The 24,973-nt window shown below is 30.7% G+C and overlaps 1 protein-coding gene across 1 annotated transcript; it reads right to left on the bottom strand.

The window, feature by feature from the left end:
- Window positions 1–2,454: 2,454 nt before the first annotated feature.
- On the bottom strand, window positions 2,455–24,524 carry LOC126850566 (dynein axonemal heavy chain 8). Its single transcript, XM_050593705.1, has 66 exons — window positions 24,396–24,524; window positions 23,862–24,084; window positions 23,617–23,768; window positions 23,180–23,378; window positions 22,661–22,824; window positions 22,404–22,580; window positions 21,955–22,176; window positions 21,760–21,861; window positions 21,499–21,645; window positions 21,138–21,412; window positions 20,713–21,052; window positions 20,143–20,369; window positions 19,576–20,063; window positions 19,337–19,496; window positions 19,009–19,220; window positions 18,626–18,750; window positions 18,324–18,504; window positions 17,836–18,173; window positions 17,547–17,710; window positions 17,116–17,370; window positions 16,799–17,039; window positions 16,500–16,699; window positions 16,230–16,401; window positions 16,009–16,154; window positions 15,790–15,928; window positions 15,416–15,646; window positions 15,066–15,271; window positions 14,769–14,989; window positions 14,398–14,683; window positions 14,001–14,139; window positions 13,624–13,844; window positions 13,345–13,528; window positions 13,065–13,205; window positions 12,618–12,965; window positions 12,349–12,538; window positions 11,904–12,046; window positions 11,611–11,809; window positions 11,394–11,512; window positions 10,940–11,276; window positions 10,587–10,857; window positions 10,315–10,515; window positions 9,990–10,235; window positions 9,401–9,719; window positions 9,047–9,273; window positions 8,738–8,960; window positions 8,466–8,642; window positions 8,205–8,372; window positions 7,856–8,071; window positions 7,480–7,617; window positions 7,105–7,401; window positions 6,877–7,032; window positions 6,646–6,801; window positions 6,450–6,585; window positions 6,197–6,348; window positions 5,855–6,108; window positions 5,307–5,735; window positions 4,871–5,147; window positions 4,602–4,788; window positions 4,237–4,498; window positions 3,899–4,138; window positions 3,637–3,804; window positions 3,367–3,508; window positions 3,097–3,286; window positions 2,893–3,011; window positions 2,653–2,814; window positions 2,455–2,580 (listed from the first exon to the last, which is right to left on the bottom strand). Exons 1-66 carry the CDS (start codon window positions 24,522–24,524, stop codon window positions 2,455–2,457), a joined length of 13,782 nt encoding a protein of 4,593 aa, XP_050449662.1.
- Between the last annotated feature and the right edge of the window lie 449 nt (window positions 24,525–24,973).

Below are 24,973 nucleotides of genomic sequence, written 5' to 3'. Positions count from 1 at the left end.
TCTACAAATATATACAAATTAAATTGAATAAAAAAATTAGCTAAAGTTTATTTTGTTTAGTTTTCAATTTTTATAATTAAAGAATTGTTTGACAATTCTTTACAATTAAAATAATGTTACGTTTATTGACAATAAAGCTATTTGTAATCGCAGAAGGCCAAATCGTGCTGCTTTGGCATTGAACAAGTAGACAAAGACGATCAGCAGTTGAAGTCATGGACGGCAATTACCACGAGGGTGATTCGGTACTATCGAAAATTAACTGCGCTGACTCGGACCAATGCGATCCCTTGACAATAGTACATTATTGTTCTAGGCTCTAGCACACGTGCTAGATGCATATATATTGGACTAAAGCCTGCATCGTAGATCCTTATTACCACAACAACTTTCAATCGATAAATTAGATAAAAATTATTTTTGCAATGTTACTAAAATTTTATCACAAAGAGAAAACAATTATATTACATCTCAGTAACAATATATATATATATATATATATGTTGCGTATTTTGTACGTAAACTTAAAATTCTTGTAAAATGGCAGAATATTTTGAACCCGATGACGTGAAAAGTATATACCGAAATTGTGTTATAAAAATATGTCACAAAAGCTGTTCACTCTGCGTAGAATACTTGCAGCATTATTGTGCATTACATAAAATAAACTGAAAAATATTGAAAATCAAAGCTTTTTCATCACGCCTAATGTTCTTCATTGTGCGAGTGAATATTTTGTGAATTAATATAATATTTATTTACGCGCAAAAAAAAATGCGAGTATTGAGAAAAGAAAAAAAAAAACAAACGTACACATATTCCATTGAAAAAATGTGATATTGTTTTGGACATACCAATATACCAATATACTCGTTGCATTTCGTAATTCTATGTATCGCGCGATGTATGTACACGCATTTTGCATATTTTAGGCAGAATATCAATTTTGTAAATCAATACGAGCATTGCCGCTCACCAAGATATTCCAGGTAACAAAAGCAATTTGGACTATTCCCCGTGGCAAATGAGGCGCCTCTGATTAACACACATTGGCTCAATTACACGGGTTAGCCGAGGGAACACGAAATTGCCTGCTATTAACGGTAGCGCGAGGGTGGATAGACATACGAGATATATCAGCCGGATAACACGACGATACGTTGAAAGCCATAGAACGTAATGGGATACTGCGCAACAAAATGTTTCGCTATTTTCTTCCTTTGCGTTAATTTAGGCCACCGACGTGTTTGCGCGCGCAATTATTCGCGGAAGTAAACGGCCGAATTAACAAAAGGCGAAAATGCCTTTAACGAGCTCGGCAAAATATTTTAAATTATAAATATATCAATTATAAAAGAATTTATAATAATGGAATATTTTTTTTAAGAGAGACTCTTTAAAAAAAAAAAAAAAAAATATGATATTATATCGTTATTTTTAATCATAAATAATATATTGCGTTTTCAAATATAAAATGTAATAGCTCGAGTTTAATGTCCTACATATACATTAGAAAAAAAATTACAAAAAACATGTAATTTTTTTTAAAGTTAAACACAACGCATAAATATTAAAACACATGGCAAATAGTATAACAAGAAAGAAGAGAAATGACATACCTTCACACGCATTGCAATTTGAAAAATTTGAAGAAATTATTATGGCACTCTTATTGTAACTGCTCGTATTTTTTTATCATACTGAAATAATAAACAAATGTTTATTACAAAAATGCATCGGATTATATATTTCGTCTAAATAAGCAAAGTACTCAAATCTATACATTGGACTATTTACTTTAAGTTTAAACATATAAACATTCACATATATACTAGATAAAAGAATTTGAAAGCAAGGGATTGCACGTAACGGGAAATCGAAATTTAACCTAATAAACAAAACTTTATCGACAACGCGTATATATTGTATGATAATATTGAAATAATATAATAATTATGTTACTTACATTGTTAACAAAGTAATTATAGTGTCGATTGCTGTTTGCGCAATTAATTTGCGCCTGATTACAAGAGATATAAAAGAATGAATTTCACAAAGCACTCGTTTTGCATTATGTCGCGCACGATTCAATTAGATTTGAATTACGTAAACAACGCGCTAGATAGTTGGCGCGCTCTAAAGCAGAATGCGCCACTTTACGAGTTGGACGATAATACAGATTCGACATATCGATAACATAGATTCCGTAAAATTATTGCTTATCATAAAAAAAATGCAGACGGTTTGCTATATAAAACTTATTTTTTAATTCATTGTTAATTTTTCGATAATTTTTATATATGTTTTAGCTCTTTTTTTGCTTTTATCTGATATTTTATTTAAGACACGCTAACGCACAACTTTAATTTTTTCAACGCCCACAATGCGTGAAAAATTTGTGAAAAATTTGAAAACAGAGATGAGTTTACAAGAATTTTTTTATTAATAATAAAATTATTTATTATCACATAACAGAGCGACACCACGTAATATCCAAAAATCAGGACTTTTTATAGTTTGCAGCCAAAGTGGTGTTACTAATAATATGTAAGTTCTCTGAGGTTTCTTATATACGGGACACTGCAGAAAAAAAAATCATTTGCGTAAGAAATATTTATATTATTAAAGATTTTAAAATCTATTAGACTTTACCTGATACAATTTCGGACTCTTCTCTGGAGCATTATGTAAAACAAAAATATGTATTACCGGCATTAATACGTAAAGAACTTTATTTGCCGATTCACATAAACGATTATTTCTTCTATCCCAACCGGCACCTTCCAGAAATAATCCATAGATGTAAACACCTTCCTGTTTAGCAAATATTGGCATTATTAATTTTTACGCAAAACGTTGTATGTGTGTATTACACTAATTATTATTGCATACAGCTGGCGGTGTTTTGATCTCCTCTGCAATAGTACGCAAAACTTCATTATGAAGCGTAACATTATCCAAAGCCCATTTATGAGCCCGCGTTATTTCCTGTTTCATGGCCGTTAAAAATCCTATAAATCGAGTTTTTAATCAAGTTTTATATGTTTATAAAATTACATTAAAAAAATTTGTTTAACGTAAAATTATATTATTTACCTTGCGGATTGAAAAATCCGGTCATCCAAAACTTTGCCGGTCTTCCAGTCTGCAGCCAAGTCGAAAATTGTTGGTTTCTCTCTAATAATTCCGTAAACCAGAAGCCCAAGGAAACGGACTCCCATGATCGAGCTTTCCAGATTTTTGGTATTTTCGCGTCGTATATATTATCGAGAGCATCTCGCAATTCCTTTAATGTATTCACATTTATTCGCTTTGTGAAACTGTGCTTTAACAAGCGTATAATTAGAACTCTAATAAGAAAATTACCTCACTTATTATAATTACACCTTCTATAGCCAACAAAAGATCTTTGAGTGTAGCGCGGACCAATTTTATAACTACTTGTATTCTGTCGATCTCGTGCTTTAGAAAAATATTCATCGGAGCAACATGATTCATTGCGCGTAATCTATGATAACGTTAAAAAATTCGTTGATCAATTTTATCAGATTCAAGAAAATAGGTCGTTATATCGCTTTATTAATCGCTCGAAAAAAATAATGAATAGTTTAAAACAACAAACAAATTGACGCAAACCTGTCTTTAACCTGAAACATGTCATACACTACTGGAACTTTTTCCAGCATTTCCTTTGCCTGTCTCGTAACAACCACCTCCCGGGATTCTGCTCCAACAACACCCGCTTCTTTCGGCTGTATAGATATTATTGTATCCAGTACAGTCTGCGTAGTGTTACTCTGATATCTACAATGCACATATAATTTTTTTAATTACTTTACGTAACTCTGCTTATTTTTATATATACATATCTGTTTCTTTTTTCTTAAAAGCATCTTACGTAATATCTGCATTTGGATGTAAGCCATATACTTGCGGCGGATCTATGGTACTCATGGCATCTATTGCCTGTAGATAATCGCTCACTTGCTTAAATACCAAGAGAGGATAACCCTTGTAAAAAACGAAACCTTCCGTAAAAAGCGCATCTAAGAACCACACTTTCGCGAAAGTATTTAACAGTCTTTTATCGTAATCGTCTGTAACACGTCCGCCGTATTGCACTTCACCTATCATATAACTGTAAATATGTAATATATATATATATATACAATAGAAAGTATTGACACACCATCAGCTAAAGGCAAGAAAGATACACAATGTAGAATTCTCATTTACCGCACAATCTGCCAATTTATACCGCGCTTCAAATCGTAATCATTCAAATGATTATTTATAAACATACAGGATGCCAACCAGTCGGCCAAATTGAATTCGTAAGGCACACTCCATCCCAGAGGACCGAATTTCCGTCTTTCCTGAACAATCGTGTGCAGAAAAGACACGGTGTATATTAGCGGTATATATTGCGGAGCGTCGCATTGATCCAGCATTTCCTGATTCATGCCACTATACGTCGCCAACAAACCAGCGCGTATGCCTAACGCAGAAAAATCATATTTCGACTATATATCCCGCTTTCATCATTTTCCTTACATGAGATGCATACATTTTTATTCAAAGATGTAAAAATAGATATCAACCTTGCGGAGATTCGTATGTATATTTTATAGACATTTGCAGCAAGGAAACGGGAAAGTCTTTATGCGGTTCCGTCGTGATCCATACGCGGAAATCCGGATGAGGTGCTTCCATCTCCAAAAGAAAGTTCACCAATTCCATCATGTATTCTAAGCCTAAATGGCAATTCTGACATAATGCCCAAAAACCCTAAAAATTATTCCAATTAATATTTAAGGAGCATTGTACATTTCGAAAAAGAAAAAAATTTTTCTCTATGTCGTGTATGTACTTCAGTTTTCGCGTTATTGAGCAATCGACGAGCATGAATTTCTTGACCCTGTCCCATTGATACACTTTTACAAACAATCTCCATTCTCTTAGAGAGTTGCTCGATACTATGCGTAGGATCCGATCCCATACTTAAGAAACAGATCATTGGCGTGTTTGGCCTTGACTCGCTATGCATCACTTCCAAAAGCGTAATCACAGGCTCTGCGTATTTCGCTCCTAAGGAAGATGCTATGTATTTCCTAGATTGCGACAACGTTCTATCCATGCACCAAGCTCTATAAAACACATCACTTTGCTTACCGCTAAATTTTTCAAAATATTTTACACATGAATGACATACAGTATTTTATACATGAAATACGTTTTTATATGATATTTTGCTCAATCTTAATTTGTACAAACATGATATTAAATAGAATATATTAGAAGATTACCTAATTAAGAGCAATCGTCGGAATGTGTCCAATGTGTTATAACCATCTGGTATAACTTCCTCCTCTGGTGCATCTTTATCGAACCAATGTCTCCAAGTTTTCTCGGAAGCGGGCACTTGAGCTGCAATGTACTGAAATTGTCGCAATGACGAGAGTGCAATCAAATTAAGCCATGTCACATCCGTAATCCATTTGCAAGGTTTTGGTTCGACTGCTTTTAGATCCAGCGCTGCGCCGCCTTTAATAAAATATTGAAACTCTTCGTGCGAAATGCTGCCGTGTTGTAGATCGATTTTTAATGTCATCAACAGAATAAACATATATTTATGTATCTCGTAGAGTCCTCGTGCTTTGTACTTAAATATTTCATACGTTAGGTACTCGATAATATAAGCTATCCTTCTTTGATTGATTAGACTCTTCTCGGACCTAAAGAGAATTATGATTCCATATATGTGTCTCGACAAAAAAAAGATCGTTTTCATTAATATTAAAAACATCGCAACACATTGCAGATTATTAACGCTAATAAAGCTATTCGTATTTACCTTTCCATGGAGATATCAAATCGTTCTAAGAATTGAACGAGGGACGTTTGATACATGCAGTTGACGTGTGGCATGTCACATATCAAGAAATATAAAACGCTACCACGCGTTGCGATCGGTCGAAATTCTTCGCGTGCTGTATCGATTTTTAATTCCGTATCCTTTGCGATAGTCAGCTTTTCATTTATTTCCTCCGCTGTCTGCTTCGTAGTGTTTAATACTTCCATTAATTCAACGTCTTCTATCAAAGGGCCCTTTAAAAGTATGAAAAATATTATAAAAATGATATGATTAGATTTGTATATTGCACAGTTATTTAATTAACGCTTCAAAAATGCATACATGAACAGTTCCCAATCTATGTAAAAGACTCGCTTCCAATTCTTTAATCTTTCGATTATTTGCGGTTACATCGGCAATCAGTTGCGTTCTTTCTGTCTCCAATTCCTTTCTTTCTGTTAGAATGACTCTTCCTAAAAGTTGATCTTCTAGGCCTGTGTGAACATAAGACAATTCAAGCGTAGAAAATTAAATAAATAAAATATAAATTTATAAAACATTACATCAAAAGTATATATATATAACATAATTTTACCTTTCATAGTAACAGTAAAATCAATTACAGATGCACGAGCAAATATTTCGGGAGTATAAAAAGGATTTGGCAGCTTTGTTGTAATATAAAGTCTAAAATCCCTGCTAACATCCACTTCTTTGTCGCCTAATTTAACCTATCACAATAAATAAATATTAACTTACACAGAAAGAAGTAACCAAAACTATCTTTTTACCTTTAAGGAAGATCCCATTTTTATAAAATTCTTTTCCAGCAAATTATCTAACACTGGATCTATGTCTTCTTCTACATCTTGGATTAACAACGGTCGTCCTAACGATACAGAATCTTCTAAATGATTTCTAAAGTATTTGTGCGTAAACCATGTTACCTGGAAAATAAATTAAGATCTTATATATCAAACCAGTCTTATCTATTGTATTTTACATTTTATTTTACTATATACTTGTAAATTAAAATTCATTTCTTTATTTTTTATCCATGTTTTGCCTTGCAATTGTGGATCAATTAAAAGAGGATATCTCGATGCTTTCGTCACAATTATCCCATTTTGAACAGATAATTCGTCGGTCGGCAAACCTTGCAAACTCCACTCGCCGATCTATGTAACAAATTAAATATTTTTTTATTTAGTAAAAATTATAATTACATTTCTTGTAGTATATATACTAACCAGAGCTGTATCTGCCAATATATGAACAATATTTATGGTAACAGAAATTGGAATCTTTCTGTCTTGTATAAAGTCAAACCATTTTCTCTGCAAAAGAACTCGAAATTCTTGATTGAATGGTCCGCAGTAGGAAAGAAATGCGGTAAGTACCAATACATCTCCGACAAGACGTTCTGTTTCTGATTTAAATACAGTTACTTGCTCCGTCCATCTTATTCTTTCCCCGGATAATCCTTCAATCATAGCAGCCGCGGTATCCATTTTGGCTTGACAAGCCGCAGCTTGGTCAACAATTATCTAATAATGAATATAAGGCATATATGTATTATATTATTATTAATTAATGTATCATTATTATTCTTAACATTATTATACTTGTCGTTCCTGCATCACGGCATCAAATTCACTTTGCACGAGTTTTAAAGCGTCATCTTTTTCTTTCAGCTGTCCTTCCGCCTTAAGTAAATTTTTGTTGGCTTTCTGATGTTTACTTTCTTGTACAAGAAGATTTGCCTACAATTTTTCCTCTTTTTTATTACATATTTTTTAACTATATATTTTAATTAATACATACTTTTTAAATATATATTTCTATTGACATTTTTTAATTAATGTTATTCTTAGACTTGACAATTGAAGAAAAAGAATATTATGTTATATCTAAATATGAAGCGTTTTTTCTTATCCAAATTAATAATTGACAATGACTATTTTTATACTGTATTAATATTTATTAATCGGGGTATTATACCTTTAAAGGTAGTACGTCTTTATTAATTTCATAAAAAGCAACCATAGAGATAGTCCATTGTAAGAGACCCGCTACGTTTCCGCAAGCTTGTTTTGCAGCTTCGTAAGTATACATGTGATAATTTATATACGGCAACATTAAATCGACAGTTTCAGCATTTATATTATCTTTTGGAAAATTTTGTATATTATATAAAAATCTAGTATCAGCCATCATCTACAATAAAAGCGAATAATGTTTGACTTAAATTAAGAAACCGCATATTTAAAAATTTGAGATTTTACCAATTAATAGAGAGAGAGAAAGAGGGATTAGATATCAATTGGAAATTAGTATGATATATATTTACCTTTAAGGATTCTCCCCATGAAGGTGTTAGAAATTGATGTTCGTAATCAGGTTTGACTGGTTCTAACTTTCTTCCAAATAAAATCAGAACGCAGTCCATTATAATTGTAATTAAATACGGCGGTTTAGCCAATTTACGAACAGTAGCGATATCTGCTGCTTTTATAGTCTAAAGTATATAAATTTTTTTTTCAACAAACATTTGTTTCATAACAAAGGTGCTTAATATAATTAATTTAAATTGCTGCTCATAATGCATTACCTGTAACGCAGCTTCAGCTTCTAACAAGGCAGGCTCCGCTGCTTTTAATTTTTGTTCCGCCACAGCCTTATCTTTAGAAATCACTTGTAGAATCGCTTCCGCTTCATCTTTTGACACTTGCACTTTTGCTTTCACACTCTCAGCATCTTTTTTTTTCTCGTTCACATTAACAAGAATCTGAAAATGTTATATTATTATATGTTATAAGAAAATAAAATTAACAGGATCTATAATAAAATTGATATATTTTATAAAAATATTCCTATACTTACCTCTTCTACTTGCACATTCTTCGCTGCAATTTCTTCTTGACTTTTTTCCAATTCTTTCCGTAATATATCAACATGAACTGCAGCGTCAATTAATTTGCTTAGACCACCAGTCATACGAGAAGTAAGCATATTAATGTTATCTAAACGTTGCTTATATAGCATTTTATAACTATCGAGAAATGTTAAAAATGATTTTGGAGTCACATATACTTGACGTCGAAACCTGCATTTATTAAAATAAAATTGGTTCAATTATATTTTCATACACAAACATTAAAATAAAAAAAAAAAAAAGATAAGATAAAGTACCTGTCAAAATAATCTGCACATGTGTCGCTTACGTCATCTTGAATATCACCTACAACTTGCATTAATTGTCGCTTTACTTCTGAACTACATATGACCTTATATTTGTCTAAGAAATATTCACCGACTGCATATAATGCATCCTTCGGCCATCTTAAGAACCAATTTATTGTGCAACCAGATATAAGGCCAGGAAATTTTAATGCTCGAGATCTAAACTTTCCACCAACCTGTATAAATAATTAGCAACTAAATTAATTTTAATTAATTGTTAACTTTATTAACTTTGTTCAGCAAGCCGTAATAAAAGCGATTCTTTTGAGAAGTGATAGTAAAGGACAGTAAAGGAACACTCACTGGTGAAAAACATAAAACGATATGCAAATTATTTCTCGCACGCGATATAAAGTAATCATAAAGATTGTCTTGTGTCGGCGCTCGTCGAGGATCGTCCTTTTTCATTATCGGCGTGACAGTTGTCAAAATATCATCTAACTCGTCTTTTGGAAAAAGATTGGCCACTTCGCCGACGCTTAACACATTATTTATATATTCTAGAAATGCTTCGTCTTTTATTTCATTGTCGGTAAAAATAAATGTGAAGCCTTTGCTACCAGTACCGGCGATGCGATATAACTTTCGTAAATCGTCCATCAAGCTAGCTACATTATAAATCCTAAAATTATATAATTACACATATTATTTTTTACACATTTTTACTCGTATATTGTATTTAGTATTAAAAATATTTACGCAATATTTCCATAAACATATATACATGCATATATACAAAGTAAAGCTTTTAACATATTTCAAAAATAAAATCAAAATTTACTTCAATTTTATATTTAATATTTGAACACTTGAATATTTGAATATTTATCGTAATTATTTTTCATTTTCGTGATTTCTGCGATTAAATGTTTAGCAAAGTTCTAATACTTGCCTAGATAATGTTATTTGGAAGAAGGTAAATCCCGCAATAAAGGACGCCAGTCGCGTCAGACTCTGCTTACCGGAGCCTCCGATACCCACTAGTAATGCATTGCTTCTGGGAACTCCAAGTATTCTCGATATTCGTATCAAGTGCACCAGAGCATCGTGAAAGAAGACCAAATCAAGACGTATGCCGCGTATGTATTCATTAAATTGCTCTACATTTTGTTGAATTTTCGCGATAACGACATCGTAGCTGTGAGAGGCATGAAGATATTAATGTAATTCTGTTTTTGAATCAATCGGATAAAAATCTGAGATTAGAAAAGATATACCTCGGCATTTCTTCATAAACCTTAGGTGCCTCAAATACAAAATCTTCCGGCTCGTCACCTGTCGGTTCTGGTGGTTCGCGCAAGAAATCAACAAAATAGGTCTCAGTCGGAGAATAATATTCGAAATCTGGTCCTAATATCTTCTCCGCAACCTCCCTCAACGTATTTTGAAACCATTCTTTATCTTCAGCATTGGTGAAGCTAAAAAGAATTAAAAATTTATTATTATTATGTAGCGATAATTAAACTAACATTTTGTAAGAATAACGAACCGATCCGATATCACGCGTATACATTCGTGCTCCCACAATTTCAGCAGCGTCGTTATAGATTCGCATTCGGCTCTTTCTATTCTAAGTATTCCTTCCCAAATACGGGACAGATCACGCAAATTAAAAACGTAATGGAATTTTGCTGGAGTTGGTAACATTTTCGTTTTGGTTTGCTGCCATAGTATTCTCGTCAATGGTACAAGTTTCGGCAAGAAATCGACGATAGTTTCAGAAAATCTCTCGATGCAAAAGTAGCCGTGACCAATAACGCCTGCAATTGTTATAAATTAATTTGAATAAATTATCATGTTTTTATGGTATTTTATTACTAAATTTATTAGTAAATTCCTTACTGAAAATGGTATCCATAGATTTATTAGACGGTAATGTACAATTAAAAATATTAAATTGTCGTTTCAGTCGCGGTGGGATATCATTTCGTCCTCCACCCGGATGACGCATCGCGGCAAGTAACATAATATCTTGCATAGTGCAAAAGTCACCCGGTTTATCTAGGGAATAAAATCCTTTGTATTCCATTAACTGACGGACAATCTCGTTTGTAATTTGATCGCCCCATTCGTTTATGGTCGGCATATTTATGTCGTCGATAAAAATGCTCATTTTACGTCCACCAGGAGGACCATAAGTAAGACCCACTCTCTTTTCAACGTAACTCTCAAATACACGCTAAAAACAAAGGTTTTTAAATTTAAATAAAGTAATTTAAAGTATAATATCGGGGATATAAATCTTAAAAATTTGAATTTAAAGAGTTTAAAATTTATTTACACTCGGAGATATTACCTGAACCATGTTAGGCGTGGATGCTGAAGAAAAATTAAAAAATTTATTCAAATGATATTCGGGATCATGCTTAGACATGTAGCTTTTCATCATTACGCTTTTTGCGGTACCATCTTCTCCTATTAATTCATTTTATGCACATACAATTAATGTTAAGATACAATGATTTACATTTAATTGAGCTAAATATATCATTAAAACATATTAATTTATTTACCTATTAAGAGTACTGCTTTTTCCTGCTTCGCTATGATATCGATTAGATATAACGTTCTTGTATTATCGACGTTAGGCACAAGTATAGAGTAGTATTCCAAGACACGATCTGGAGGATATTCGAATATTGGCACCATTCTACTCCAATGTACCCATTTTCCTTCGTCCGATACTAGATACTCAAAAATAGTCTCGTCTTCCTATCCAAATATATATAAATCGTAAAAAGATTAAGAATGCTACATTATTTCAACAAATTGAATAATGTGTCATAAAATGATACATCATACGAACTGTATAACTTGGCCAGTTACAATGTGATTCGTGATTTACAAGAAACTCTTGTAACGCGAATCGCCCGTCAAGCTCTAATACAGCACCAAGACTCCACATGAGAGAGAACAGAAAGAGTTTTTCGATATGTTGTTGAGGCAATACTTCTGTAAATTATGATTTTAATAAAGTATTGCATAAATATTTTGTCAAACATTAGAAACTAGCTACAGATCCTAGCTAATTTTAATCTGTTGCTAATAGATTATACGTCTTGTTATTAAAAATACTAACAAATTAATAACATGTTAAAAAATAAGAAAATATAAAATTGCAAAGGATACGTAAAAAAAAAGAAACAAGACAAATATGGTTTGATAAAGTGCTTGCTGTTTATAATGCTAATATTTATAGCCATTTCTAGTAAATAAATATTTGAGTACAGAAGAGAATATCACATATTTACTGGTTGGATCAGCAGTTCCGACATTCAAACCTTCCAATAGGTCAATACATTGCCGTATATAAAGCGCTTCTAAGAGCATCATTTTTGCATGAAGCTTTGTTTGAACAAACGTATGCGCATCGCCGTATATTTTATTAAACAACATTCGTAACACTTCAGCTTCATTGTTGGAACATTTTTTAAGCCAAGCCTATAAAAAGTATTGCAACGTCGAAATGGATTTCCGCACGTAAAGTATTGCTATGACAAAAACCCTGGATCTATATTACCTCTAAAATTGAATTCCATTTTAGCACAGAAGCACTAACAAAAACCATTCCCATCCGCGATACTGTTGCCGGAGACGCGTTATCCACATTATCAGGTTCGAATACTAATTTTGTATTCGCTGCCATAATAATGCGATCTCCATTTGCTAATGTCAACGTTTTATTGTCATCCAGAACGGAATTTAAATTTTCAATCCATACTGCATCGACAGGACCGTCCAACACGATCCATAAATTCTCTATTTTCTTTGCTTGCATAGATCTTCGCCATATAGTAGAAAATATACCATCCGTCCAATCGTTTGTTGCAACATCGAGTTTTCCAAACATTTGTGATGCAGTTATCGCCTATCGATAGTTTTTATATTAACTCAGAGAGAAGTTATTTCTATGTTGAAATATTTGATACATAATGAAGACATATTTAATTAAATATCAAATACCAACTTTTGGATTCATTCTAACTTCTTTATGTGGTAAACCAATCTCTGTTAAAGCTTTCATTAGCGCCCACATGCATTGCGTTTTACCAGATCCCGTTGGTCCCAAAACCATCAAACCATGGCGAACGAGCGATGTTTCGTATAGCTATAGAAATGAACAACATTATTGTTATTCATCTTTGTTCAATGATAATATATGTTAATTTTGCGTATTCATTTGACACTTGAAATTAATTAAAAAGAAATTTTGTTTTCTTCTATATGTTACAAATATCCAGATATACCTGTACAGTTTTTAAATTCCATTCGCTATGATTCATTATGCCAAGAACAACTGTAGCGTTAGCAATCGCTTTCTGTAATTCTTTATACGTTTGCGTTGTTAGCTTAATACCCGGAAACATGTCCTCAATAAGCGACATGAAAAGAGATTCATCTTCGTCCACCAATTTAGATAGATTCATATCACTACAAAAATTAATGCAGAAGTACATTATCTCTTTTTGTACTCGAACAATTTTTTATAACATACAAGATTATAGCAATTGTTTATGCTTTTGTACCGTAATACTCTCATAAGTGTGGTCTCCTCGGAATCGGTAGGATGCGCGCGTTTTTGAGCACCGAGCGTCCGTAAACACGATAAAATGTTTCTTAATCCAAAATCATAATGCACTTGTTTGCTGAGTTGCTCCTCGCACAATTTATACAACGTAAAAAATTTCCGCGATAATACTATGTTCTCTTTGAAACCGCATGCCGCAAGTTTCACTCGCATTATGATCTGCAAACAAAATTAAATTCATACAATATAGTTATTGTATTTTAAGTTTTATACAAATTTTATGAATTATAAATCCGGTTTCTCTCTAAATCTGGAAGTGTAGCTTTGTGATAATGATATAATGTACAGAAGAAGAAGACAATAATCTCATTGTACCTGTCTGTCGGGAACCATCATAGCCACACTTCTAAATTGTATTTTCAAATTTTCCGGTAATTCTTGTCGACCAGCATATCCGGGATTCATGGTAATAAATATTCCAACTTCGTAGTTGAGTTTATACAATTCACCATCGCTGCAAATAAAGCTTATATTAATTTACTAAAATATAACATTGTCTATAATTTAAAATTTTAAAATGCTAATATTCACAGTAAATTGAAATATATATGAACGGTTGAATAACTTACAATTGAAATGAGCAAATTAAAAAGAAATGATAAAACGTTATATGAAGACATACATTTTTTATACAAAGACAAACATCCTTTAATACGAAATAATAAAAATAATTTTACATAATAAATGACTGTGTGTTTGTAAAATTGTGTACCTAAACAAGAAAATCATTTTTCGTTCTTTTCGCGTATTAAGTACGATTGCTATTTGTTGTGCGGCAACGGATAATACTGGTAGATCAATTCGATTAAATTCGTCAAAACATCCCCAGCTACCGGACTGTGCCAGTCCTTTAAATATCCTGCCTAAACCTCGAAAATCCATTTGATCGGAGCAATTAAACACAACAACGTATTTTCCTAGCGCTTTTCCCATGTCTTTCGTTGTTTCTGTTTTACCCGTGCCAGCAGGGCCCGCGGGAGCTCCACCGAAATTCATTCCTAAGAGAAATATTTGTAGGAATGATAATAAATGACGGAATATAAATAACGGTGTAAATGCCACCACACTTTTCACGTATCATACCCACAGCCTGCGCTAGCGTAATGTAACATCTGTCTGTAAGGGGCGTAATTGCGAGACGATCTGTGCAACCCAAAAATTCATTTTGATAAGTAAATTCCACGTCGGTTATTCTGATTGCGACTTCCTCTGATTCGTCGTCGTAGTAGAATCGACATTGTTTCAACCATACAAAATCGTGTATATTCCGAATTTTGAAACGACACAGATCATCAAATATGTCTCTGAAAAATTTATTTACGCGATTTAAATTTAACGATCTTTATTACGTTGTAATTGTCGGATTAGAAACAAGTATACCTTTGATGCACATGTATTGTTATTAAACATTCGTATTTTGCTCTAGAATATTTGGTAAGATCCTTAACTGTAACTTCTATAAGACTATTCAATAAATCTTGAAACCACTGATTAGTTCTTTTCATTATCGACCTGTCACGTTTGAAAGTTGTGACTGCTATTTCGGTATCGCGCGTCCACAAAACTTGTAACGATAATAAACCCACCTACAGAAAATAAAATTACATATTAAATTCAAATTTTTATTTTAATTATGTACATAATCTAATCTTTGTTCTAATTATTGTATATATATATATATATATATATATATATATATATATATATATATATATAATATATTTGCTCACTTGTAAAACAGAATTTTCTATCAACGACAAGATATCAAATTCAGGCGTATAAAATGACTGCAATCCTAACGAAATTACGGCGCCCACGGATTGTATATGGACAGTTAACAAGGTATTTAGCCAATTCTCCACACCTCCTGTACATACGACTTCTTTTTCTAATATTATTTCTTCATTTTCCCTCGAATATATTGCTATAATCTTCTCATATTCCTTTTCGGAAAACTTTAGCTATGTATAAAATATAATAAACTTTCTGTTATACCATATAAAATTACAGGGATGATAAAAAAATTATTTTTGCAAAGTATACGGCAGGATTGTTGTACCTCGTAATTATTTTATTTTATGGATGAGTTAGATTTTATTTTTACCTTTGCCATATTATCGAAAAATCCATCAAGATAATTCTGTATTGTGTGACAATCCGCTGCTTGTCCAAGTATCTCCAACAAGGTAGGATCTGATATAAAGCAGAATCTCGGGAAAATAACTCGTTTTGTCTCCAGATAGCTATATTAGTAAAATTTGTTGATTAAATTTAACAATTGAATCTAAATATAATTACTTTATTTTGCTGATAGTATGTGTACCCGCTAAGAGACTTTTGGCACGATTCTAGTTGTTCTAACAAATGAGGTAAAAACTGGCTCATGGTTTCATCTCCAGTACACGTTTCCACCGCGTTCAATTTCTCACGTGCGCGAAGCATAAGCTTGACCCAAGATTTATCAATAGTCTAAATAATAATGATAATAATAATAAATGTTTAGATTATTTTTCTTTGATAAAATCTTCTCGTAATCTTTTTTACATTAAAACGCTTTGCTTCGGTAGGCAGCTGCTTTGATATATCACCGCCGATAAATACTGCTTCCAGATAAGCCCATAGATTCTGCACCGTTAACCATTTCGCCAATATTTCTGACGTATTACTAAGCTTAGTTTGCCATAACTGAATCTCTTTCTTAAACGGTGCGTTGTAACTGCATAATATTCGATCAATATATAGAGAATGTGTATTATATTAAACCACATAAATATGATTTTAGTTTTTTTTTTTTTTAATATATATTTATTATACCGATTTGCCATCAAGGAACTTATAATCATTAAACTGTCTTCAAGCATTGCTATTATTTCAGCCGTTTCAATACCTTTTAGCATTAATTCGCCTCTTTGTTTAAAAAGGGAAAATTGCAGATTCACAATCGCCCAATCTGCAATTATCTGTTTCAATTTGAATTCGATATCTTGTTCCTTTATTGCACTAATACATATGTCCTATAATGTTTGAATATGCCATTTATGCTTTGTAGAAAAAAATATAATTTAAACAATAATTAATGGTTATTAAATGTTGCAAAAACTATTTAGATATACCTCCACGTCATCTTTGTATTTTAGCAGTGGTGCTTGCACAACGTTTGCCAAGGTAAAAGTTTCAGATTCCACATCAAAAAAATAATGACACAGTTTAGATAATCTCTCCCAATGTCTGTCTTTCATAGCTTTATTAGCCATCATCTCTAATAATGGACACATTTCGTTGAAATCATCGATTTTCTTTTTTAGATCAATATATGCTGGCCATTCTCTCATAGCTTTCGGTAATCTTCGGCATCTAAAAAAATTATATTGTAACATTTATCACAAGAATTCTACATAAATTTATATAATTAAATTATAAATAAAATTACTTGTTTTGGAAATCGGATAATTCAGTTTCGATTGCCTCGATATCAATTTCAGACCATGGAATATCATAATAGCTGTCAATAGTATGCATAACTTGTAAGTACAACGTGTACAATTTTTGCAATAAATTAATCTCTCTTTTTCTCTGTTGCAAAGCTGGATATTCCGTTATTTCTATACCAAATAAACTTTCACCGCTGCTGTAGGTTTCATATCTTTCCCATAATTCTTCAAAGCGTACTTGGAACAGGATAAGTCTTGAAATCGATAATAGACAAAAAATAAAATATTGTTATCAACATATTGCTTTACACACTTCAAAATAAGTATTTTTTTTATTAGAATTAAACCTTCTCTTAATATTGATATATAGATTGATTTCTCAGTATATTTATACAAATTAATACAATTATATAATCATAAAACATTATACCGTTCGCTGGCTTCTTTTGCAGGTATTCCTTCAACCATTGGGCCATTGAGTTCAAAATCTATATCGAATTGAGCCACTTTTTCTTTAAGAATTGCAACTCCACTAACAAGTTCATTTCTCAATGGCTCTTGCATCTCGCATATAATTGCTTGAACTTGTTTCGCCTACAAGAAATATGGATATTATTCATCGTGTAATTTTAAAACATAGTTTCTATTAATGTAAGCAATATGAAGTATATATACGAAAATCCACTGAATAAAATTAAGTAAAAGCAACAAATTAATACCATATAAAGCATGTTGCTAAAATTATATCTCAATCCGTCTACTATATCTTGATCTTCTTTCAATATATCTATATTGAATTTTGCCATCAACGTGTAAGTCTCTTCAATTAGAATCAGTTCCATGTCTAATAATATAAAGTCGTCTCGTATTTCCCCTAAGCATTTCATTGCAACTCTAACATCTTCTAAATCTTTAATATTTCTGGAGAGAACTTTGTTTTTTTCAGAAATATAGTCTGTCACAGTTTGCAACTTTTTTTTGTAACTATTTGATAAAATAATACCCAATGATCTTTTCCACGCACTTGCTTCAACCAAGAATGCTAATTTCAATTTATCTGTAAAATAATTACTTACAGAAATCTTGAAAACAATTTAAATTGAATATTAATATTAACAATTATCATTGTTATTTTTTAATGAGATGAGCGTGACTAAAATATGTTTTCTAAAAAAGTAACATTTCTAGCAATATTACTTTTACATACTTGTATTAATTTGAAGAGGACCAAGTATGTGTCGATCAGGTAAATTCTCTATTTTTGTCATTAAATCTTCATATTCTATAAATTTCTCTTTGATTTCTTGTATAAAAGGTTTGGAGTCAACAAATGCTTGTATTATATCATTTCTATCCTCTGCCCATATATAGGAATATCGCAAATATGACTAAATAATTATAATATATAATTATATTTAAATAAAAATTAATAATTATATTTAATACAAATTATCATCTATGTACTGCTATAAATGTAACTGAATTACATATTATATTAAATTTCCGTACATTGCCAATTTTGGAAACATCATCTCTCAACATTAATATTAAACCTTGTAGACTCATTGAGCTCCTTATTATATCTTTATGATCTAATACACTTTGAAAATAGGTATTAAAATGATCTTCTTTACCTGCCCAAGTTAAAAAAATTATAATAAATATAAATAATCAAAGATAAATATCTATTTTCTTTATCAGTTACTACTGTGTCAGTTATTATCAGTTACTACTTTGACAATAGAAAGATTTATTTAAAAAGCTTTGTATGCTAATATATTGATAAAAATATAGCAATATTTTTCTCCTTCTTCTTTTAATAATATATTTGTCACATATATTTATTTAACAATTAATTTAAATATTTTATATAATATTATAATTTACCTTACCAAGCGCTTTAGGCTGCATATTTGTAGAATATCGTTGTCCCCATACAAACACTTTCTTGTGCGTTTCTACAATATTTGTTATAACTTTACCAAAGTAGTTCTGTAATTCTTCTATCGATGGGATAATTATAATATTCGGTATTTGTAAAACGAAATATGTCATCATAATCGGAGGTTCGAGCTTATCTAGCTCAAACTCTTCAACTAATAGGCTAAAATATAATTCATATAAATTGATAATTTTCTTATTAATATAAAAACCATAAAATATAAATATAGTATAGTGAGATAAATATAAGCATATATAAAAATGTGCGTATTATAATACCTTATCATGGTCGCTTTTTTCTTTAATAAGTCTAAAGAATTCTTTGTGCACTTTACTAAAACTTCTATCAATTTATTATTGAAATATGAAAAAAGTTCCATGCAATCATTATGCACTTGATTTATTTTCACTTTATTTGTTCTTTCGATAAGACCAAAGCCTATATTTGATTAAGTCCTTTCTTAATGCTAACACAGAATGATACGTAACTTCATAAATACTCTGAAAAAATATAATACCAGGCTCGAAAGGTCCCTGTATCAATTTGCTCTCGCATCCCGCTTGTTTTTGTATTTTTTCAAGATCCAACCACTTATATTTAATATCTTGCACGGTAGGATCAGTTACAAGATCCATAAATTTATTAATAATCATGAAAACAGCTTTCTCCGCTATTGAAGATTTTACCTCCAAGTCAATTGCCATTTTATCTCGGAAAGCTAAGTTATCGGCTAAAAATTGTTCTGGACTTTTCGGTTGTTCATCTATTTGAAGTAATATTGTTTCCGAAATAGATTCAAATACTTCATCCACCCTCGCTTCTTTCATATCTGTCACTTCTTTCAGAAATATCTCTGCGTTCTGAATCGTTTCCTGTATCTTAGCGCATACTTTAGGAATTTTTAACGAGGACCACGTAATTATTGATAGACAAGGATAAAAAGCAATTTCGAGGTTGACGAGTCCAAGCTTCATTAAATTTAAAAATATGATGGGGATGGAGCGTCTGCGCGCACAAATAATGAATACGTAAATATATACACAAAAAAAACTTAGATCAATAATTATAAAATAAATTTATATACCTAAGGAAATCATTTCTCTGAAGCAATTTTTTCACTCTCTCATAGGATAAAAATATATTATCTTTGCAAAACATTAAAATTTGTATAAAATCTGGTACTTCTAATCCAAACTTAGATATATGTTCCGATTCCCGTATTACTTCATATATGTAAGAATCGAAATTTAAACAGTATTTATTTGTTTTTGGATGACGCACAAGCATAGGTGATGATAATGCGAGACGAACCTAACACAATTAAAAATTGTATTAATATCACATTATTATATTCCTTAATTATATCGACGAGAGAGAATCTAAATTTTAAAACAATAATAATATACATGTATATATACAAGTATGAGCAATTCTCAAATTTTATTATTTTTAAACGTTTATTTATTCTAATTTTTAAATTTATATAACATTTAAAATTTTTTATGTAAATTTAGATTAGAAAAATACTATATCGATTAAATCTATTTCTCCTTAAAGAGAATAGAAAAAAGATACATATTTATCTAAAATTGCACATAATTTGAAAATTCTTGACTAGAATCTTAATTAACTTAAGTAATAATGTTAAACTTACAATATTAGCCGCATCATACCATGCTTTGTGATATATTAACTCGTAATGAATAAACGCACCGACGAGTGCATTATATATTTTAACACACTTCTGCATAGAGTCATACGTAATTACTCTTTGATGCGATCTAAACATATTCATAGGAATCTCAATACGTTTATACAATTGCCGAATCCATAGAATTCTACCAGTGATAGGTGGAATATTCCTTGGTATAGGTGGATCGGATCTATCCTCGTTATATCTATCGCGAATATTCTCAATTTCTTGTTCGAACATTGTGACGAGTTCTAAACACTTTCTATCAATCCTTAGTTGCTTGAGATTTAATTTTTTAAATCTGAGAAAGAGCACATAATGGATTGTATAATATATTCTTACGTGTGATCAAATAATATAAAAAAAAAAGTTTGCACATATACTACCTAGCTATCAATTCTAAACTCTGAGTTATATTTGGTAGAAGAGAAATACGATTATAAAAGAACGTTCTAAGCTCCACATCCATTTCCGCTACACTCTTTTTATATTCATCATAATCAGAATTAAAATATGGTTTTCTGTGATTCAAAGGATCATATTTTTGCGAGGAAATTTTTTTAAAATAGTTTGTATATTTTTGCGCGTATGTGTCAATTCCTTCGATGGTCGAACTGTGCAGAATTGAGTACATTCGTGTTGTTTCAAGGATATCCATGATCTATGTTATACATCATAAATAAAAGTTACTATAATAACGTGATTATGCATAGACATTACTTTTACTTTTATTTATTACTTACTCACTTTTATTATTCTCGTTTTAAAAGTGCCAAACTTTCCAAAAACATATATTTTGGATACCTCAAAAGGCTTTTCGTCTGCGGATTCTTCGACCTTTTTGCACATATCGTCGTAACACTTATGATATGTCTCACATAATTTAATACAATCCTGTATAAAAATATTACATTTATTTTATTTGTTTTAATTGTTTTAATTGTAAAATAAATTAAGAAGAAAAGGGATAGAAGACATCAATTTTATACATTTTTATTTGATTATCACCTTTATTTTAGATATCATAATATGTTTCGACTCATTCCAAATGCTCAGTTTTCCATTTTCTGTCAAATATGCTTTACATGCTAATATCATTTGATTTGTTATCTGAATAAAAATTATATTTTCAATTTTGATTAATGTGCAATTAATACACTTAAAAAGTAATTTAAATATTAATAACTTATTTTAGAAAAATACCTTTACATATACTGCGGTTACCATCTTTCTTGTATTAAAAAATCGCGAGGTAGTATAAATCATTCTTATTGCGTACATGAGAGCGGGCAAATGATCTCCTATTTTCGTTGGATCTAATCTGTATAGTGGCTGTGTAAATTTTTCTAAGGCATATAAATATTTCACGTTATCTTGTGATAGAATATGGATCTTTATTACATGATCTCCTAATATCTTCCATCTCTATATAATCGATTAAAATATAATCAATTAAAATTAATGATATATATATATTTACATAGCTACAATATATTTATAAATTATTATTTATTACTTTTCTCTCTTAACAATTCTTATCATTTGGTTTTTTAAATACTTGTAAATATTTATTTATTTTTCTTACTTACTTACTAATTAAATATTTTTATTTGATATATAATACAACATTTAAATATAATACAAATTTATACCTTAACAACTTTTGATTTTGCTTCCGTTAATAGTTGTATAAATGATTGAGTATAGGGAGACTTCATGTGATTTATTATCGATGAAAATTGAGCAAACAATCTCCTCCAATATGCAAGTTCCACGGATGGCCCTACAGTTTCAGTTTCCCTACGCAATTGTTGACTCTCGACAATGGCCTATGCAAAATCATTTTTAAAAAGTTGTGAAATTTTATTAACAATTTTATTAACATATAGGCGGTAAAAATATTATATACCCGTTCCATCAATTTTTCCCATATTTTAACATCAGCCTCTGCTGCTTCGATAACGTCCAATTTATAAATGTTCTCTCTAATATTTTCAAGCTGCGCCAAACACTTTTGATAAAGATCCCAATTAATTTGAAAGCATATAATATTTTCCAAATCTATCTTTGTCACTATAGAAAAAAAGAAAAAATAGGATTATCTCATATATCTAAAAGAGATACATTAATAATTGAATCATATTCAATTCGATTTTAAAACAATATATGTCCATGATTATTTTTTAGTAAAATGCGTTTTTATTTTGTACATAATCATGATTTTACATTTTGAAATATGTTTAAAAAAGTCAAGACAAATACTATAAATTTTCTGCAAAATATAAGATTAGTACTTTTTTTTAAAAATTGGTTTTTTTTTCTAAAAAATTTAGTAAAATTTTAAATTTAGTTGAGTGAACATGTATCGTTTTAAAACCGCATGATTCAATTATAATAATCGAATAAATGTAAATCGTAAATTACTTACTATCAAGAAATTCACAAAAATCTCGAAAATCGCCTATAAAATCGTTCTTTATCTTTTCGCCAGCTTCGCTTCTCGACAATTCTCCCCATTGCGTATTAGCAATTAATGTTCGTCCATGTAAACGCGAAATTAAATCAGATATAGCTGCCAGTGTACTGTGTGATGCATGGTCCATTTCGGCATAGGCGTAATATGTTTCCTATGTAGAAGATAAAATAAAGAGCAGCATGAAACATTTTGGAGAAAATCCTAAGAAAAAGAAAGTATGTACATAAATTGCTCTGTGAAACTGAATACAATCTTATGTACGAATGCCAAAGTAAATTAAAACTTTATATTTTGTGAATATATATATATATATATATATATATATCAAATAATACGATATAAATTCAATAGATTTTACGAGAGCTTTAGTTTTTAACGGAGATACTTACATCAAGTAATTGCTTCATTCCAAATTCAAGATTTGACTTTAATCGATAAACTATAACGCATTTGCCCGAAAATTCTTCGGTAGTACCATCTGTTATGCAGCAACGTATAACTTGCTGTTCTTTGTTGAATTGCGGGGTCCATCGCCCGGATTCTGTATGATAAATCTCATATATATCGCGGTATAATATAGAACAGTATAATTATCGCCGTTAATGTCATATTAAATACAATGATCGTTTCGTACCAAATGTCGGAGGAGTCATAGGTTGAAAATAGACAATAATAGCTTGTTTTCCGCCCTCGACAAAAAAATTGCTAAATACATTTACGTAATCATCTTTATCGAGAACTCCTTCTTCCAGCACTTCAGCATCTGTATTCAAAATATATGCCGCTGTCTCCAAGACGTGTCGATGTGTAATTTTTAATAATCCTTGCCTGGCGTTACGAATCTCCTTGAATTTTGCCTAAAAAAATTAAAAGATTCATGTATACTGAAAACCAGATTTTTTTTTTAAAATCATGTAACATTTTAACACTATAAATAATTTAAAATGTTGTTAATGTAAATAAATTTTTCTTTAAATATTTATTTATTTATTATCCATTTCTTTATATTTATTCTTTTGATTATTTTGTTACTTGATAAACTTTTTGACAAATATTTCTAAAATATTATGTTTGTTACATTATTAAATATTGTAATAATATCCTAGAAAAAAATATGATATAAATATATTGAGGCTACTTAAGAAAAATATTAAACCCGCAAACTTACGAGTCGCTCTTTTGTACTCTCCGTGGGCAAATCTTCCCGTGCACCAATTCTTCTTTTCACTAATTGAGCGATTCGTTGGTCGATAGCCGGTTTCGTGTAATCTCGCGATGTGGAATACACGTTTGCCATTATAACAAGAAAAAAAAATTATAAATATTATAATGATATTAGTAAAAGACTTTGAGGAAACTGGAAGAAAAGTATAATTAACTATAACTAGATATGTATGAAACACGTTTGATAGTGACAATTCATTATGGATAAGTCAGAAATTATGCATATAAAGCAAGATGTATAAACAAATGAATATTACTTAGAATATTTTTTTACAATGCTTTAGTCTTTTCGAATCACTAGCACAGAGCGCAGATTACGCGTATATTTATTTGTGTATTTTAACTGTTTTGGTCTTAGACTTCTGTACTAATTATTCATAAATATAATCCAATAAATTGGTATAAATATTGTATATAATAATCTGTAAAAAATAATACTGTTGTGTAAAAAAAAAAGTTAAAATATATTATACAATTTCTTGATTGATATTAGTATTATTTAATAAAAGATTTTGCACTTTG

The sequence above is a fragment of the Cataglyphis hispanica genome, chromosome 6 (genome assembly GCF_021464435.1).
Source record: "Cataglyphis hispanica isolate Lineage 1 chromosome 6, ULB_Chis1_1.0, whole genome shotgun sequence".
NCBI classification, from domain to species: domain Eukaryota; kingdom Metazoa; phylum Arthropoda; class Insecta; order Hymenoptera; family Formicidae; genus Cataglyphis; species Cataglyphis hispanica.
The sequence above is the reverse complement of the archived record's forward strand: the minus strand, read 5'-3'. Positions and strand labels throughout refer to the sequence as shown.

Coding starts and splice junctions, on each gene's coding strand:
- LOC126850566 (XM_050593705.1), bottom strand. CDS start 24,524: ATGGCAAACGTGTATTCCACATCGCGAGATTACACGAAACCGGCTATC. Junction 10,858..10,939: donor ATCTATGGATACCATTTTCA/GTAAGGAATTTA, acceptor TAACAATTGCAG/GCGTTATTGGTCACGGCTAC. Junction 3,287..3,366: donor GTGTAATTATAATAAGTGAG/GTAATTTTCTTA, acceptor AATACATTAAAG/GAATTGCGAGATGCTCTCGA.